The sequence below is a fragment of the Symphodus melops genome, assembly GCF_947650265.1.
Source record: "Symphodus melops genome assembly, chromosome: 1".
Taxonomy (NCBI): domain Eukaryota; kingdom Metazoa; phylum Chordata; class Actinopteri; order Labriformes; family Labridae; genus Symphodus; species Symphodus melops.
Window position 1 is genome coordinate 16,379,285 of NC_136691.1, and position 17,245 is coordinate 16,396,529.

At 44.0% G+C, this 17,245-nt stretch overlaps 1 protein-coding gene across 2 annotated transcripts in view; it reads right to left on the reverse strand.

Annotated features, from left to right (window-relative positions):
* Window positions 1-990: 990 nt before the first annotated feature.
* Window positions 991-17,245, reverse strand: part of atad2b (ATPase family AAA domain containing 2B) — a 41,963-nt gene continuing 25,708 nt past the window's right edge. For both annotated transcript variants that reach the window (XM_079342120.1, XM_079342119.1), the window contains exons 21-24: window positions 12,653-13,375; window positions 11,420-11,550; window positions 5,329-5,457; window positions 991-1,167 (exon numbers count right to left, since the gene is read on the reverse strand). In XM_079342120.1, coding sequence (XP_079198246.1) covers window positions 1,126-1,167; window positions 5,329-5,457; window positions 11,420-11,550; window positions 12,653-13,375 — 1,025 coding nt within the window. In that variant the 3' untranslated portion in view covers window positions 991-1,125. The remainder of the gene's footprint in view (window positions 1,168-5,328; window positions 5,458-11,419; window positions 11,551-12,652; window positions 13,376-17,245) is intronic.

Sequence of the window (17,245 nt, forward strand, 5' to 3'; positions counted from 1 at the left end):
CCGAGCTTTGAGCCTGTTAAGTGTCACAAGGAGTAAATAAAAAGAGCCTGCTTCATCTTTCAGAGTTTCATATCCGGGTTGAAATAAGGCACACACTAGGCAGTGCAAAACTCCAGACGCTTTCCAAATTTGTCTTGCTTCCAGTTCCTCAGCTGGGGTGTCGGTACAGTGGGGAGAAAATAAATTCACTGGCGGGCGGGCAGAGTCCCACACCTGATGAAGAAGAGGACATTTGTGGGATGTCGTCCTGCTGTGCTAATCTCAACGATGTCGGTGTAAAACTTTGTAAACTCATACTCTGGGTGAGTATCCTTGACGGTGGCTCAGATATTGAATTTAATCGAGTCTGTAAAATGGCAAGGGGGGGGGGGGGGGGGGGGGGGAGCAAGCCGAATAATAGTGATGCGAGGACTGGCCTGTTGATGAAGTGTTCCACTCAAGAGCGCGACTGGCTCGACGATATAGTTCAGTGATTCAGAACATTAACTGTCCTCATCTCCTGGCAACACTCTGCATGCGCAAATCTGCTGGTGAGGATCTGAGTGAGCGAGTGTGTGTGTGTGTGTGTGTATCTATAGTAATACATGCATACCCAAGTGCCCGGGCATGCGTGTGTGTGCGTGTGCCTGTGTATATGAGAGGACTGCGATATGACATCACCCGATCTGTTGGTTTTGCTAGTCATCCTAGTTAAGAAGTAATCCAAAGAGCAGCATGGATAAAAAGTTTGGATAGCACCTGATTAGCACCAGGGTTTGCCTGTCACCATTGGTGTGTGTGTGTGTGTGTGTGTGTGTGTGTGTGTGTGTGTGTGTGTGTGTGTGTGTGTGTGTGACTGACACACCTCTAGGAGTTTGGTTGTGAAAAAGTGGGTCTGGATCTGGCCAGGTTCCTGAGACGATAGCACCATTGAATGTCTCTGTCCTCAAACCCTGTCCTTGTCGTGATCCCTCCCAGCAAAAAGGGAGGGGGCTGGATTTTTCTGCTTGGTTGTTTTTTTTTTTTTTTTTAATTTGATGAGGGCGGGCTGGACTCAGACGCTCATTCACTCTCCTCCTCTCAGTTTGTTTGTCTTTGTGGTCCCGGGCTGTTCAGGGTGTACCTGATAGGTATCCTCTCTCCGACTCACAGGAATGTATCAAAATGTTGGATTCTCTCCTCCATCTCCTGCAGACACATAAAAAAAAATAAAAAAAAATCTTAGCTGCAACCAACACAGTGATCTGGATAGAAGGTAAAATATCTGTAATATTATTATTATTATTATTCAGCGACTAAAGGTGCAGGTTTAACAGTCCTGACTCTTTCAGGTTAGTGAATGTGCTTAAAGAAGAGAGCTGGTGAGGTAATTATGGATTCACGTTAGCCCGCACGCGTTAGGCGCGGTCAGCTTGCACGCTGCATAAGTCCATGTTTCTTTTTTCTGCAGAGCTGTTTCAAATGAAGAGAGAGCGAAGTCAGCAGCTTGTGGGGACTCTGAAGGCAACCGCCGCGTTCAGAGCGTTTGCTTTGTGATTATTCAGCCTGTACTGCTCAGCAAGGTGCTAAATGTCACTACTCCAGGAAACCAATCAGAGTCTAAATGGGGCGGAACTCAGCGCTCAGGCGACAAAGATGAAGATGCTTGTCAGAAGATCGTCACAGAGAAAGTGAATTTGTAGGAACAGATAGCCGGGATTGTTAAAAGTGAGAGTTTGATCTTGAAAAAAAACAGGGGAAAAAAAACCCAGATCGACTCTTCTCGCCGTTTTATCATTTGTCTTTTTTTCTTGTTGAAACAGGAGAACACATTCGTTAGAAATCAATGCAACGGAATTGCAACTCCTCTGATTAAAATACAAATCCGATCGGCACCCAAGAATCAGGATCAATAGCATATGGTCCCCCGGCCTACGGTACGGTGTGTGAAAAGCAGGTTTCACTGTTCCATTTCCTGCAGCAAACAACAGCTTTCACCATGATAAATGATGTCAAATGAAGCAAAGCTGTGCTGGAATGAGACGGGTGATTTTTCTCAGCATGAAAACAGCAGCATTTGACACTGACTCAATCTGATGTGAGCCGCAGGAAAAGAGATGGATGTTTGCCTGCAATAGAGCGTGATTAATGCATTGAAGATGTTACAGCGAGTGTTCCCTCGTCTAAATGGCTGAGTCAGTGGCACATTCGTGCTACTTAGAAAGTTAAAAAGCTAAACAACGTTGCAGTCAATTCCCCACTTTCAGAGAAAAGGAAACGTTTGCAGGTCTGGACAGTCCCTCCCACGCTCAAAGTTTTTTTGACATCACAAAAAAACATTTCAGCTATTGGGCGCCATTCAAACGGAGGCGAAAGTGAAATAAGAAAAAGTGTCAAAATAGTGAGTTTAAATGCAACGCTTGTTCCAAAAGTCAAAGCCAAACACCGGAAGCTAAATGATGTTCCGTTATTCTCGGGTATTTCACAGTGTAGGTTCAAGAAGTAAACGTTAAAGCTCAGTGTGGGTGTGTGATGGTGGTGGCCATGACGTTTGAGTGGGGTTGAATTATCTAAGAGTACTCGAGAATGTTTGGCTTTGTGGAAAACTGAACCGAGTGTCTATACAATCTTTAATCCTTTAGAAGTTTACAAGGTAACAGGTGCGTTGATATTCTGCAGACTGCATGTTAGTTCTTCTTCTATAACATCACTTTATCTCAGCCCCGGAAAAAACTATCAACTGCAGGTCACGCCAGCTTTGAACTTTAGATGAAAAAATAGAGTTCATGTGTGAAGGAATAAAAGTCGCTCGCGTGGAAAATTCCCTGAAAGCTTCGGCTCATCAGGCGCAGCCCGTGTTTCTGACACAGTGACGCTTTTTAACACCTTTCTGTTCAACACGCAAGTAAGCTCTTTAACCGCTTTGAACCTCTGATCTGGAGTCGTCGGGCCTGAAGCCTCGTCGCCTTGTCATCCCCGCGAACAGGAGAGTCTGAATCTACTCCATCTCACTAACACGGTTTCATGCCTGTGGAGCACTTTTCTCTCAAGGTAGCAGAGAAATGTGAATCCTCTAAGTCTCAGTACATAACGATATAATTCATCTCACGTGCCAAAAGAGGATAATCAACGTTACATATAATCAGAGGAAAAAAAACGTTATTTTATCCGCCATCTTTGAACCTGTCTCGTCTTTTTTTTTTCTTCTCCCGTGTCCATTTTTCCATAATCTGCTCTGCTGCCTGTTTGTGAAGGTTATGAGAGCAAACGACTGCGTCTCAATGAAAGCGTCGCAGACCACGGTGTTGGCGAAGACGAAGGCTTTAGCTGCAGTACATTCGACGCTACAGAGACATGTCGTGTCACCACGTGGACACAGAGCGACGAGAGGCCGAGGAAACACCGAGCCCAGACATGCACCCTTTAAAGGCTACAAAAAGCTTTAAGAGACACGAAGGCGTCCAGAGGCATGATGTGTGATGCATTAAGATCACTGAATTGGCTCTGCGAGAAACAAGGACTGCGTAGACATTAAATGACCTGCAGGCCCTCATGATGATCCGCTAATGTGACCGGTAGCACACTTAGCGCTCTGGCAAAGCACCCGTCCGACTTAAAGGTCAGAGGTCCAAACAAAAGCTTAAACTGCTGTTTGAGACACAGAACGTGAAAGATTAGGCCCGGGGAAATATGAAAGTCAATTTGTAGATTGGAACAAAGCCAGCGCGTTGTGTACAGAGCACACAAGGTCCCTGTGGCTTTAACTGGAGGCAGGGTGCAGTCCACTCCATCTGCTGAAAGGTCAGCTCTGCCGCGAGACGGATACGAGCCGTACCCAGAAGAGGACCGGGAGAGGAGGCGGACAAATGAACGGACACGCTCCGTTTCACTCGTCTTTCAAAACGTACACGCAAATACGAGCTGCTGCAACGTTAGGAGCCGCGCAGAGCATCAGCCCTGCTGTGGTGCGAGCGTGTGCATGTTTCTAAAAAAACCTCCAGGGAGGAACAAAGAGATGACCTGCTGCAGAGGCGTGACGTGTGCTGGAAACACGGGCAAACAAAGCACGTGCCAACGAGCTGACATTTTTCTGCTCTGCAAACACCAATTTAGGCTGGCAAGGACACAAGCCCTCCCCGTCTTCACCATCCAGCAGCCAGTCGACAGGCGGCACCACCTGGCTGACTGCTCGCTCCCCGACTGTCTCTACAGCTTCCTCTCTCTCTGACATCCTGACAGCCAGTTCTGGCTACCGGCACCAGGACGCTGTCAGTCCTGGCCAGCTGTCTGCGTTGACATCTACGGAAGGAGCTGCAAATGACCAGATGGGATTCTGAGGGAAGGGGGGGGAAAAAACAGTGCAGCCTTTTCTGTGTTGAACATTGTCAAGAGAGCTTAACAATGGAGATGTGAAAAACGACCTTAAGCTGAGGAGCTTTTTGTAAGCCGTTACTCACGGCTGAAAAGGCTCGTGCGTCGACAGAATTGTACTATTTTACGAGGTATTGTTGGATTTTCTAAAGAGACGAGGACCGAATGAAAACACACAACACGGGGACGGATCTGCGATCGCCACTCAAGGGCTTGATTCAACTTTATAATCATGTTATTCTACGGTGTGAAGAGACTTTTGGTAAGAACCAACAGTACCGTTGAGTTGGTGGACAAACGGTGCTGCTGTGATACGAGTGAGTGTCTCTATAGCCCTTTGTTAAGTTCATTATTATTATATGGCACCCGGACATGTTTGTTCTTCATAAAATGACGCTCTCACTTCGACACATTTTTCTGTGTGACATAAAAGCTTTTTCAAACTCTGAGACCAACCACACTGTGCATAGTTACATATCCAAAGTTTGCTGCAGTCAGATTTTTACCAGGTTATTCAAACTGTGGGAGCATATATTTCACATTTTAAATGTAAAAAAACCCCATCTGCCCTCGTACGGAGTTTGGAACTTACCTGTGGCTCCTTTCCCGCATGTCATAACTCTTTGTCTCAAAGTTCATTTATTCTATCATAGACAGAGACTTCACATGTACAGATGTGCATTACATCCTACAAAGGAAGCAGTTTATAGATTTTATTTCACTTCAAGAAGTCAAAGCCCTGGAGATGTTACATCACAATAAATCTATCAAATACTCACCTTTGTGCTGCCGGAACCAGAGATCTAAAAACTAATGACTAAACTGTCGCCGATTTATTTTCTCTCCGTGTACCGATCAGCTTCTAGCCCTCGTCTTCTGATGAACCGCACTGCATTATGGGATGTTAGGGCGCTCAATCTTTTTAATGCAACAGTCGTGGCTTTTCTGCTGATAAATCCTCGAAGAAGAAAAAAAGGACTTTTTGAAAAAGCGTAGTACCTCCAGTAGCTGGGTTTTGTCGTACTCTCTGCGGTGCTGGTAGATGCACTGGCTGAGGAGGGAGTAGAGTCTCTCGAGCTGCTCCACGCTGTAACCGTCACTCTTCCTCACCACGGCATCCAGAAGAGCCTGACGGGAAGAAGGACACGTCCCATTGTTGAGCAAATGTTAAAAAAAAACACACGTACGAAGGACAACAGTATGCAGGAACATATATCCATATGACTATGATACATCAATCAGACAGATGAATAAAGTCACACAGGCTGAAAGCTAACGTTGGTTCATGGAGAAGCAGCGTTTAGAGGTCAGCTGTATTCAAAAGCAATTAATCTAAGAACGACAGCTAATTAAGGCCGATCATGATTAAGAAGCAAGTTTACATCTCACTGTTACTTTAATTAAAACACTCTGGACAGTGAACGGCCCTTTAATTGACCTCTTCCTCACATTGGAGCCAGACTGTGTGCGTACGTGTGTGTGTTTGTGTGTGTTTATTCAAATACAAGACTCATCAGAATGCATGCGAGTGAAACAGCAAAGGCAATAATTAAAGTTGGGTGACGACAGTGACCATGTGTGTGTGTTAGAAACATAAAACCGAGCCAGTGTCAGGATTAATAGGACGGGGATGTTTGTCAAAGTGCGATCAGCAAACGTCTCAGAGATTATTGCAGGACGGCAAAGACAGACACGTCGTCCTGATCAAAGGACGAGGACGACGGCTTCTTGTCAACAAAAACTTCAGGAGAGACTTAATCCTCAAAAAAGACGTAGCTCATGACCACATTTTTAACCTTGAGAAAAAGACTTAGGAGGAGGAGGAGGAGGAGAGGAACATCAAACATGAGCTGCTGTTTGGACCGTGACTGCTCAGCATTCTGTTTTCCCCAAATCACCAAAAAAAATATTATGTGCTGGCTAAATAGATCCTGTTGATTAGTTCTAGGAAACAGTGAACCTCTGTGACCCCCGCTGGTTCATGTTAAACTGCTTTGATGTGTTTTTAGCTCAACCATCGAGAAAAAAGAAAAGAAAAAAAAAACTAAACTGGCAAAGTCTTGAGAAGAATCGAAGCTCTGAAGGCGAGAAGACGAGAGTACAGCTGACTGTTGAACTACGACACAGAGAGTGGTGCTATTAAATAATCAGCCACGCTTTGCATGAGGGTGCAGAAGGAAGTCAGTCAGAGTGAAAAAGGCGATTTGAAGTCCATCAGTCTCCATCACACAAGGGACATATTTTAAGTCCCCATGAAATGAAAAATATTATTTCACATTCTTAATCCAGCGTTTCTGTGTTGAATCTGCCGAACACATTTCAAAAAAATGGTGATGTGTTTTTACATCAAAGTAACTTTTTTTTTCTTGGAAATTTTTTCAAATATCTGAGGAATTTTGTCGAAGCCAACGATCCAATTAAATCAATCTGAGCGTTATGTTGTCCCTTCTATCGATGGACTGGTTGTTTCCCGTTTCAGTCGGAAAGACGGCAGTTAGATACTCTGGTTTCTTTCATGGAGACTTTCAGGCGTCTTATGGACAAATCCATCGACGTCTTGATATTCTTTTACTTGTGTCTAACACTAGAACAAGAAGGAATAACTAATCATTGTGGTGTACGTTGTTACCATGGAATCCATGAGTGCATTTAGTAGGAGAAAAGGTGGATGTGACAGAGATGGAGCGGGATTAGCTGCTGAGGGAACATACAGTTGAGTGACATACAGTATCACAGGGCACTCAGTCACACAGGTGATGCAATATAGATAGAGTTATATGGGTCAGGGAAATCCATGACAAATTATATTAGCACGGTCTCAGTGCATTACAACTCTGCTGAGTCCTCTTTCACGTCAACTGTGAGGTTCGACTTATAATATGAAACCACTGGCATTCCTGAAGCCCTGATGGCCAGACAGGGTTTTTTATTTAGGAACCAGTAAGATCCTTAATTCAAGTTCTACAGTGAACAGAATGATTAGGTATAAAATGAGTATATGTGAGAGTACATGGGGAACATTGACAAAATCACTTAATATATTCAATAAAAACTAAGATATAAATAGCAGATGAATAACCTTGGTGCCATGTTCACTGTAAAACAAACGTTCTGTTGAATCTACGCAGAGCTGAGTTTTCTTTACAGGGTGAAGACGAGAATTAAGCCCCAGAAATATTCGAGAACAGTCAGTCCCAATAAAACACCCAAATGAGACGCAGTTTAAAAATGAACTTATTTCCACGTTTGTCTTTACAATTTCAATAATCCACTCAGAAAACATCCCGGTTTGGACATCAAGACTTGTTGAGATTGTGTTGCAGAATTCATTAGCTATCGGCTTGTTTAGCATTCAGGAGTCTCCTGCATATGAATATCAGGAGCATTAGATATTAAGATTCATTTAAACCAGCTACTGAATAAGCACTGAGCTGTGAATGTAGAATACAAGTCCTACCCCATATCACAAACAATATCCCTCTGTGTTTTAGGCTCCAAAAAGAGTCTCTGAGCGAGCATCAGGAGCTGTTATGGAACTATGAACGAAATGACATGGATATGAATAAGGAAGTGTATTTATTACCACTGATCTCTCTCCATTACCCTCCGTTTATTAATCAAGGTCGAGCTCCAAACAACGATGAAGCATCGTCTCTCTTGTGTTTCCGGTGGGCGGGTTTTAAATGAGATTAAGGTTCAGGGAATCAGACAATGATATTATTGGTAAGTAGGCTGCAGGAAAACAGATTTTTAGGCAGCAAAGCTCCAACATCACTGTCATAAACAAGCAGAAAGTCCAACACAGACTTTAAACCAGTAACAGCAAACAGACCTGCACATCCTCCTGACCCTGGATTCAAAAAGCACCAACGGCAAAAAAACAAAGAAAACAACAAAAGTCAGGATGAGATGAGGGGGGTAGAAGTCACATATACTGTACTATTTCGTTTCAACAAACGGGCCAGAGCAAAGTCTGTCATGTTCCAAGGGCTGAGTGGTATGCTCAGGGGGTTTTAACACTGAACAGGCACTATTAACCACACCTGTATGTTAAAGCTGCGTCTGCTTTTTACAGTATTGGCTCTCACATGCAAAGGGCCGCACTGCCATCACTGGGATTGAACTGGAATAAAAGCAGCGTCTGTTTTTATTGCCAATCAAACTGCGGTCCAGCACTGGTACTAAGCTGTTCTCTTTTCAACACAAATCCATCATTGCCACTTTGCTGGACGGCCCCCAACTGTCATTAGTCGCATAAATCAAGGAAGTTTGAATTTTTTTTTTAATTGGACCGTTATATGACAGGCTTGTCTGAAAGAGGAAATCCTGATATGCTCTACCAGCTGAGCACCAGTCTAAAAGACTTCATACTGTGCAAGCAGCTACAAACACCAGCTCCAGCTCCTTTTGGGGAGCTGCAGCAGAAAAAACTGCCGAGCAGGCGATAGATACTGGTGTGTTCTTCAGTAAGATGGGGGGACAATCGTCAGGCCAGACTGAATTTTTTTTGTTACGGAATACTCAGCTGCAACCGTCAGCATCACTTCTCCCACGCCATCTGTGGACGAGTGTTTGATCACTGATGAAAGCAAACAGCTGACTAGAAGAAATACTTTTGGAGTAGTAAGAGAAACAAGCCTCAGGACGTATTCATTCATGCTGAGGAGTTCATTTCCATCCACGCAGCACCAGGCGTCATGTCATTTGGCTAAGTGTATCAGAGCCAATATAAATTGTGTTCCATGGCCTGGAAAGATGGGCCATGAATACAGAAGTCTCTGTTACATAGGCTGACTATAGAGAGTATAATAAAGCATCCACAATCAATGAATGTGAACATGGGATCAGTTCAGCACTCATTTCCTGTCCGGACACACATCACGCAGCATGCCAGCAAATATCTGCTAAAAAGCGGCTCTCATCCTGCTCATTGGATAAACAAGGTGTTCTGTAAATCAGTCATCATAAAAGCAACGATCCACAGCCTTCTGTTTTCACAATCTCTTTCCAAAAAGAAGAATCTCCCTTTTTTTCTCCTCCCTGCTAACAAACACACCTCAACTTGAGTTTTGTGTGTGTGTGTGTGTGTGTGTGTGTGTGTGTGTGTGTGTGTGTGTGTGTGTGTGTGTGTGTGTGTGTGTGTGTGTGTGTGTGTGTGTGTGTGTGTGTGTGTGTGTGTGTGTGTGTGTGTGTGTGTGTGTGTGTGTGTGTGTGTGTGTGTGTGTGTGGATGTCAATAGGAGCTGTAGCACTGACGTCGAGCCAACCAAATAAAGCAGGTCAATTCCTTTTAAGGATGGAGTCAAGTTCAGGGAGACACAAAGTACACCCCAGCGTCCCCCATGGAGCCCGAGGCACGCAGGTCAAAGCCACTCCAGGTAGATAATGGCCGGGGTAGGTTGAGTTCAAGTTGGAGCATGGAGGAAAGAAGTACGCTTTTGTCAGGACACCAATTACACTTAACACAGCTCCCGACAGCCAACAGTTCCGTCAACCCCCCCCACCCCCCACCCACCCATCGGATGAGCGGGAAACGATGTCAGGGAGCCCACTGAGCCGAGGCTCCAATTGACTCTTGGGGTGTTAGGTGGAACACCAGTAAGACTTTGCAAAGCACATCAGAGCTGCTCTACATGCTCCGCTGTTTGAACACATACCGGGAACTATCTTTTTTTTTTTTGGTATTTGGAAACAACACATGTCGATTGAGAAGTGAACATGGTCAGATTCTACAAAGAACTCGCTCCATGTTCAGATTGCAGGAATACCAAATATGTTGTGATAACATGAAAATGAGAGAGAGAGAGAGAGAGAAAGAGAGAGACTAAAGGGTGAATAAAAGGTGAGATAAGTCTCGGCTGTCAAGAGTTATCCATGTGAGAAGAGCAGGGTGACAGCATCAGCCGCACCCTGCACACACGGAGCTTAAAGCTGGTCACCCATGGCTGAGTTTCCTCTTCCTCCATACCTAAAGCCTAACTGCATACGAACGTTCAATGCATGTGCCGTCTTCTCTGGCACTGTTGAAATAATGAAGCGTGTATCATCATTAAGACGAGCTGACCCTGTTCGTGTCGGTGCTCGAGGATTCTTTCGTCAGAGACTCTGTCGACTGCCGGTCTCAAAGTCCAACACCGTGGTCTAACTTTACATAGATGCGTCTGTTATAGAAATCTAAATATGTCCTGCCTCAAAGCCTCTGTTGGTATGAATAACGACTTATTAATACTTTTAATGCAGTTCAGAAAACTTTAAATCAAAAAAACTCGTAATGAAAAGTATAAACGATCCAGGATCTAAATAAGCATTTTGTTCATCTTCTTTTCTCTCTCTTCAAAAATCCTTTGTCACCCTGTTACCAGAGTACGGATGACAGTTAAGTCTGTCATTAACAGTCAGTGCACAGTGCCATATCCACCAGCTGTTACATCCTTCATGGTCTGATTTAGAATGAGCGCTTAAATGTAATCACGCAAAATGCTGATCTGACACAGACTTGGATTTAAATGAGAAATCGTGATGGGTAGGTAAGTGGTTGAATTAGGTTTACGCAGTAGAGAAGCTAATTGTTTCTTTTTGGGGTTGTTGTTTTTTTTTTTTTTTCAATGTGCTTGATGAAAAGTGAATTCATTCCCCACGTCAGCTTCGTCAAGCCTTGATACTGCTTAAAAAGCCTGAACATGTTAACAAAGGCTGCTGACATGTAGTTTTCTCATGAACGTCTTCCCTGTGCAACATGTGAGAGATGTCTTTGTTTTTTTTGTTTTGGGATAACTGCTGTGAAAATGGGCTCTGTCCGCACGATTCTTCTTTCTAACTCTGAGGAGGACAGGTTGTGCAGTTGGGATAATTCAGGGAAAGTACATGTGAACAGAGGACTAGCTGACAGCTTATGTAAATGTAGCGGCGAAACCTGAGCGCAGAGCGAGGAGTCAAAGTGAAGTCGCTCGGAAGAATTCATTCTTTATGCATCCCCCCATTACCTCCACCTGTGCTCTCCTTCGCTTCCAAACTGCACAATAACACCCGAGAGTTTAATGGACCGGTGCGCTACAGCTGAGCAAAAGAAGGGATTTCAGAAAAATGTTTACCGAGAGTCGCTGGTGGTCGACCACTACAGGAGGACGGGGAGGGAGTGGGAGTGGCGGTTCCTCTGTCCCCTCTGCAGAACCCTTCAGCTGCTCCGACAGGCTCCTACTGCGTGTCCCGGCGTCGGAATCTCCTAAGAAATGGATTATTGATAGAAGGAGCGTTAACAGTGATGGTTGTAAAGGCTTGATGCAATCACACACGAAACTCCTCTAAACCGAACCGCTGAGCCGGATTCAAGGCCCTTCTTGTTTTTTTTTTTGTCATGAGCCACTAAAAAGAAAATGAATTCTAACTGCCATGAACACAAAGATCAATGGTTTGTGAAGAACATCTATTTGAATGCACTAGCAGAGCAATATTTCACATCAGGCCCATTTCCTGTCTACTTGTAACAGTGCTTGAGAAATGCTCTGCTGGAAACAAAAGGACAGTGTGTGATGAATGTGGGCGTGGAGCGGCTGACGTGTCCGTTCTTTCGAGGAGCCACAGTGGGTTTTGTCCTCTGTTTCGCGACGGTGCCAATCCCTCTGATGGGACGACACACGTCAGCTCTCCCCGCTGTGCCTCTGTTCACCACAAGCAGAGACAAAAAGCCTGTGAACAATCCAAGAAACTACACTACTGAGCGAGATTTCAGAATCCGCGTCAGAAGACCGGGGGGGAGACGTCTGCGACCGCGACACATGTATGGCTTTTACATTTAGCAAAAATATTCCCCTGAAACGCTCCTGATGTTTGCAGGAGGAGCTGTATGTGTAAATGCACACGGCCACATTTTTCATTCAGACTTCAACCAGAGTTTCTACCATCAGCACCTGAGTATTCCTGCATTTAAAAAGCAAACTACACGTACATTGAAAAAAGCTAGATGACATTTATAATATAACATAATGTTACAACATCCTCATGGAAAGGTGGGTGAGCCACCTACTGGATATCTAAGTCTGTGTATATTGTGTTAACATGCATCATTGTTCATTTAGGGTAAAGATCCCACTAACAAGTAAAGGTGCAGTTTCAACTCAGCAAACAAACATCAGATCAACCTGGCTGACTTATCAATAAAGACTGATCAATTATCAGTAGATGTGATGGATGGATTTACCCTGTAACCCAAAACTATACATTGCTGTAAATCCATGAACATTGGGTGCTCTGAGGTGTGAGTAAAGGAAGTCACCTCTTTGCGTTCTAATTCACTGAACAATCAAAGCTGGATCACAGATTTATACCTTCGTTATCTTTCTCTTCCTCAGTATTTCCTGTTACTGTTCCTCCATCCTGAGGAGGGATCTCCTGAGTAGTTGGCTGGCTCTCATCTCTGTCTTTGTGCTCTTCCTGATCTGGATAATGAGAGCCCTCAGCTATGCTTTCAGGAGTCCTTTTCTCCGCTTCGCAGCTCTTATCCAGGCTTTGGGAGTCCAGGCTGTCCATTGAATCGTTTCCGTTCACGCATCCCACATGTGAATCCAGGAGAACATCTGTGTGCTTGACCTCGGCCTCAGCCTCTGAAGACTCGGTCGCCTCAGTGGAAGGCTGGATGTCAGCCGGGCACTCCCCGTCCACTTTGGGCTCAGAACGCTCACCTGGACTGTGCGGCTCAGTTTTCTCAGACTCCACCTCTTTGGCTGCGGGGTTGTCCTCCTCGGTTGATGGCTCTTCCGTGGCTTCGCAAACATCTGGAGGAACGGGCGGAGCCGTCACGGGAGGCTCGTTGGAGCTCTCCTCCTCGGTGGAGGGAAGGTGGGTATGGTGGCCGTTGGGCTGGGGACCCATGGTGTCGCAGGACGATTCCTCATCCTGCGTCAAACAGGAGTCGCTGGGCCCTGCGGCCTCCACCTCTGGCTCAGGCTCTTCCTCCTCCTCCTCTTCTGTGCCTTTCTTGTAGATCTTCTTCTTGCGAATGATTCCCCGCCCCCAAGATGGCCGTCGGCGAATCTTCCTCTTGATATGATCTATGATGGAGAGAGAAACGGCAGAGCGAGACATTTGAGGATGAGACATTCATTTAAAGAGGCACAGAAACATTTCAGAGTGATTGAGACAACAAAAAACATGAGCGGCTGTTTTTCAGATTATTCTCTACCTTAAAAGTCAGTACATTACCATTTACTGCACCTAAAACAGCGGATACAGTAATTAAATACCATCAACTGGGAAGGATTTCCCTGGCACTATATGAAAGGGAGTTTAACATTTAACAGACCAAAGCACTTTACGGTCTCACAATCATTGAGTTTGAAAAGTCAATTCTTCTGAGCAGCAGTTTAGAGGTAAACTTTTTAAAAACACATTTGATTCTTTTTAATGGCGATAAGCAGTCTAACCATTTGTTTTCTAAGCTAACCAGGACGGATTCTTTGTCGCATCCTGACCTAACCCTATTGTCGTGTGTGTACGCCGATGAAACATTTGTCTTTGTGTGACGATTAGTTTCCATGGCGACCAACATTTTCCCTCGCATCCTGAAAAACGCTCGCCCTCTAAGTCTCCTCTGCCAGTTCACATTTAGGACAGTAGGCCGACGCAGGGGAGCAATCATGCTTCTAAAAATATGACAATCGTTTGAAACCAAGAACATAAGTGCTGTCGGTGAAAATATGCATCTATCCATTTCTGTGTGTGTGTGAGTGTGTGTGTTCAGATTTGTAATGTATAACTACACGTTTCTTTTTCTTTGCTCGCAGCAGCAGAGAGGAGAGGATTTAAGATTCCCATCAGTCACAGAACGGGGGCCGTAGAAATATGCTTGGAATGGCAGCAGATGTGAAGGCAGAGTTACAATAACACTCGCAATTGAAATATATTAGACTTCCAAATGTAAGTGAGAAATAAATGGGACACAAGACCACGGATGAAGCCAGGGAATCCGTATTTTGCGATGTGATTCAATTGTTTAAGTTGCATCAAGGGTGCAGCCAGAATAAATCACCGTTGTCTCCTGTAGCGATGTATAAAAAGAGACAGGCGATGTGATTCAACAATGAGGGAATAAAACTGATTTATGTGAAAAGGTTTATAAATTAGAAAAGAACAAACAAATGTTGATGCTTCATTACAGATGTAGCACATGCTAACAAATAGCAATTATTAGCTTAACACTCTTTGTGACATTAATATTGTCTATTATACAATTATAGTGCTGCTGTTAAAAAGACAATTAAGTCCAAGTCAGGTGCTGGAGGAGTCCAGGTCTTAACCTCCTTTGGAACAAATCAGACCTTCATCATAAGATGACTGTACTGATATAATGATGTCACCAGAAGGTTTGGTCTTCCAGCTGATTCTACATGTAAGTGCATTCAATATGTGCATGGACCTCAGGGACAACCCTGCAGCCACCTCAGCTCATTCTCACCCGGCTTCATTGGAATCGACGCGAGGAGGGACCTCAATCTGCTCACATAAATGAAGTATTGATCCCCCTGTGCCCTCATCGCCTGTGACTGATGGAAAGAAGCGTGCAGTCCAAAAGTTGTGTCACAAAAGAAAAACAGAAACAAAGAGGCCGTCTTGTAGCGTGGTGGTAACACGCTTTGGTTTTCTTCACCAATAAGCTACTTCTGTTGCAAAGAAAACATATTTAGAAGGGTGCTGAGACTGTCTCTGCCTTCGTCCATCAGCTAATCAGAGTCAGACATCCGACCAGGAGCATGTGTCGTTACAGTCAGAAACAATAAAGAGCTCAGCAGCTGCTTCACTATTTCTTCAAACGGCTTTGTTTTTGTTTGTAAGAAAAGGAGGATCAAGGCTAAATACAATCCTAATAATTCTGAAATTCTGTTTTCTGCTCCTATCAGAATTATTTTTTTATAATAATTCAAGACGGCCACGGGCCACAGGAACATTTTAGTTCCTTGAAGAGAAGTCCCTGAAGCTTTTAGTTCTGGGGGGGGTCTTCAGATTTCCAAACTCTATTCTTTGGCATTTCATCCCACTGAGGCTGTGGCTTCCCCGTCATGACCATTGGACAAATCCAAAATACTACTTGTGAAGTGAAGTCATTTTCTTTACAAATACACACGTCAAAATAAAACACCCACATGTTCATAAAGCATGTAACAGGATGGCATGAGCGATGCTGGTGAATATTTGGAGGCTTTTGCCTCCGACGTAACAATTCAATTGGAAGCAGATGAAGAGATTCAATGAAAACTATTCATCTGTCTACCATTACGCCCAGACACATGTTAAATGACTTCAGTTCTAGAACATACAGAAATACATTTTAATCTCCGTATGATGATTTTTCCGTTCACTTTTAGTATTTTGTTTCTCAACATTACTTGATTGCTTTCAAAGTTTGAACCTGTATGGCTCACCTCAAGGCTAAACATAAAAAAAAAAGAAAAAAAAGAACGCACATTATAACAGACGGAGAGAGGCTGTCGTGATGACACAGGGCCTGTGGGTGCGTGTGACACGAGCAGACAGCAGTTTGTCACCTCATGTGTGACACCTTGTGAATTGTCCAGATCAATAAATGATCCCATCCTTGCTTTGGGATATGAAGGAGATCAGTCACTTCCTTCCTATTACTTTTTTTTATTTTTTTTCTAAAGGTCTGCACAGCCATATTACTCTGCAAGGTTTAAAGGAGCAGTTCAACATTTGAGGAAATACACCTTTACGCTGTCGAAGGAGTTAGATAACACGATCACTACCATCCCATCATTCTTGAGTCGTTCACTCACAATTTGAAATATTTGTCGCCGCGGTAACTCAATCCGACTGAACTATGGTGGCTCTAAATGTCGCTGGTTTAAAAATAAGACTCCCAACAAATGGACAGCAGGGCCAAAGAGGGAATTCAGTCACAAGGTGAAGGAGTTGGAGGAATGATTCAGTCAGTGCATCCATCTATTTCAGTCCCTCTCCTCTCTGCTGCTCAGTAAAAGGCTGGTTGGATGACGGTGCCTTCTTCTAAGAAGACAGATATGCCCCAATGCACCAGCGGCTCAAAGTAATGTTGAAGATGTCAGCCTACTCACACGCGCGTACATACAAAGCAGGATATAAAAAGCCTTCTGGGGGACAGGTCCGTGTCACACAGCCAGAGGACGCGTTCAGACACGCTGTAAGGCGGGAGCAATGAGGTACAGAGATGTTCAACGGATGGGTTGGCTCATTGGACTGACAGATGAGTTTTCACACCTTCTTATAGGAGAGAGCGTTCACCTCTCCACGGAGAATGACTGTGTCCACCTGCTAGCTGCTGTTTTAATCAAACACTTCTTGAAATCTTTATCTGTTCACAGCATTTAACACGGCATCCTCTATACTCCATACCTGTGTTATATACCTCTGTTCTTATCCATCAAATAGATCCCTAAATGCCACAGTCTGGAAAACGACTGCTGTTGTTAAAAAAAAAAGAAGAAAAAAAAAGTGTGTGTTTGCTTGCACTCTACTGGCCACTAAACCTGTAGACTTATCTCATTCACTATGAGGGAGAGCCATTGTACTTCAGAAGTTGCTTACTTGCTAAACTGATTACATTAGTTATGAATCAGATTCCCTGTGGGCCTGTTAAGGAATTCCGGTCTTCACAGCTGCATGATTATAAGAGTTGACAAAAAGATTTATTACATTAAATACTGTTTACACTCTTCACTCTACAAAGACTCTTTATTGAATCAGGGCTATGATTGGTTTACTTTTATATAACAGGAAGTCTCTGATGGCTCAATGGTTCCTGAATCCTTTATGCGGAGGCCTCCTCAACCAGAAATATTGAGTGTGTTTTTATTTTGGACTTAAGTGTTCCGTTTTTTTTTTGTGTGTGTGTGTTTAAACATCATATCCTGATTTATGGAAGCACACTG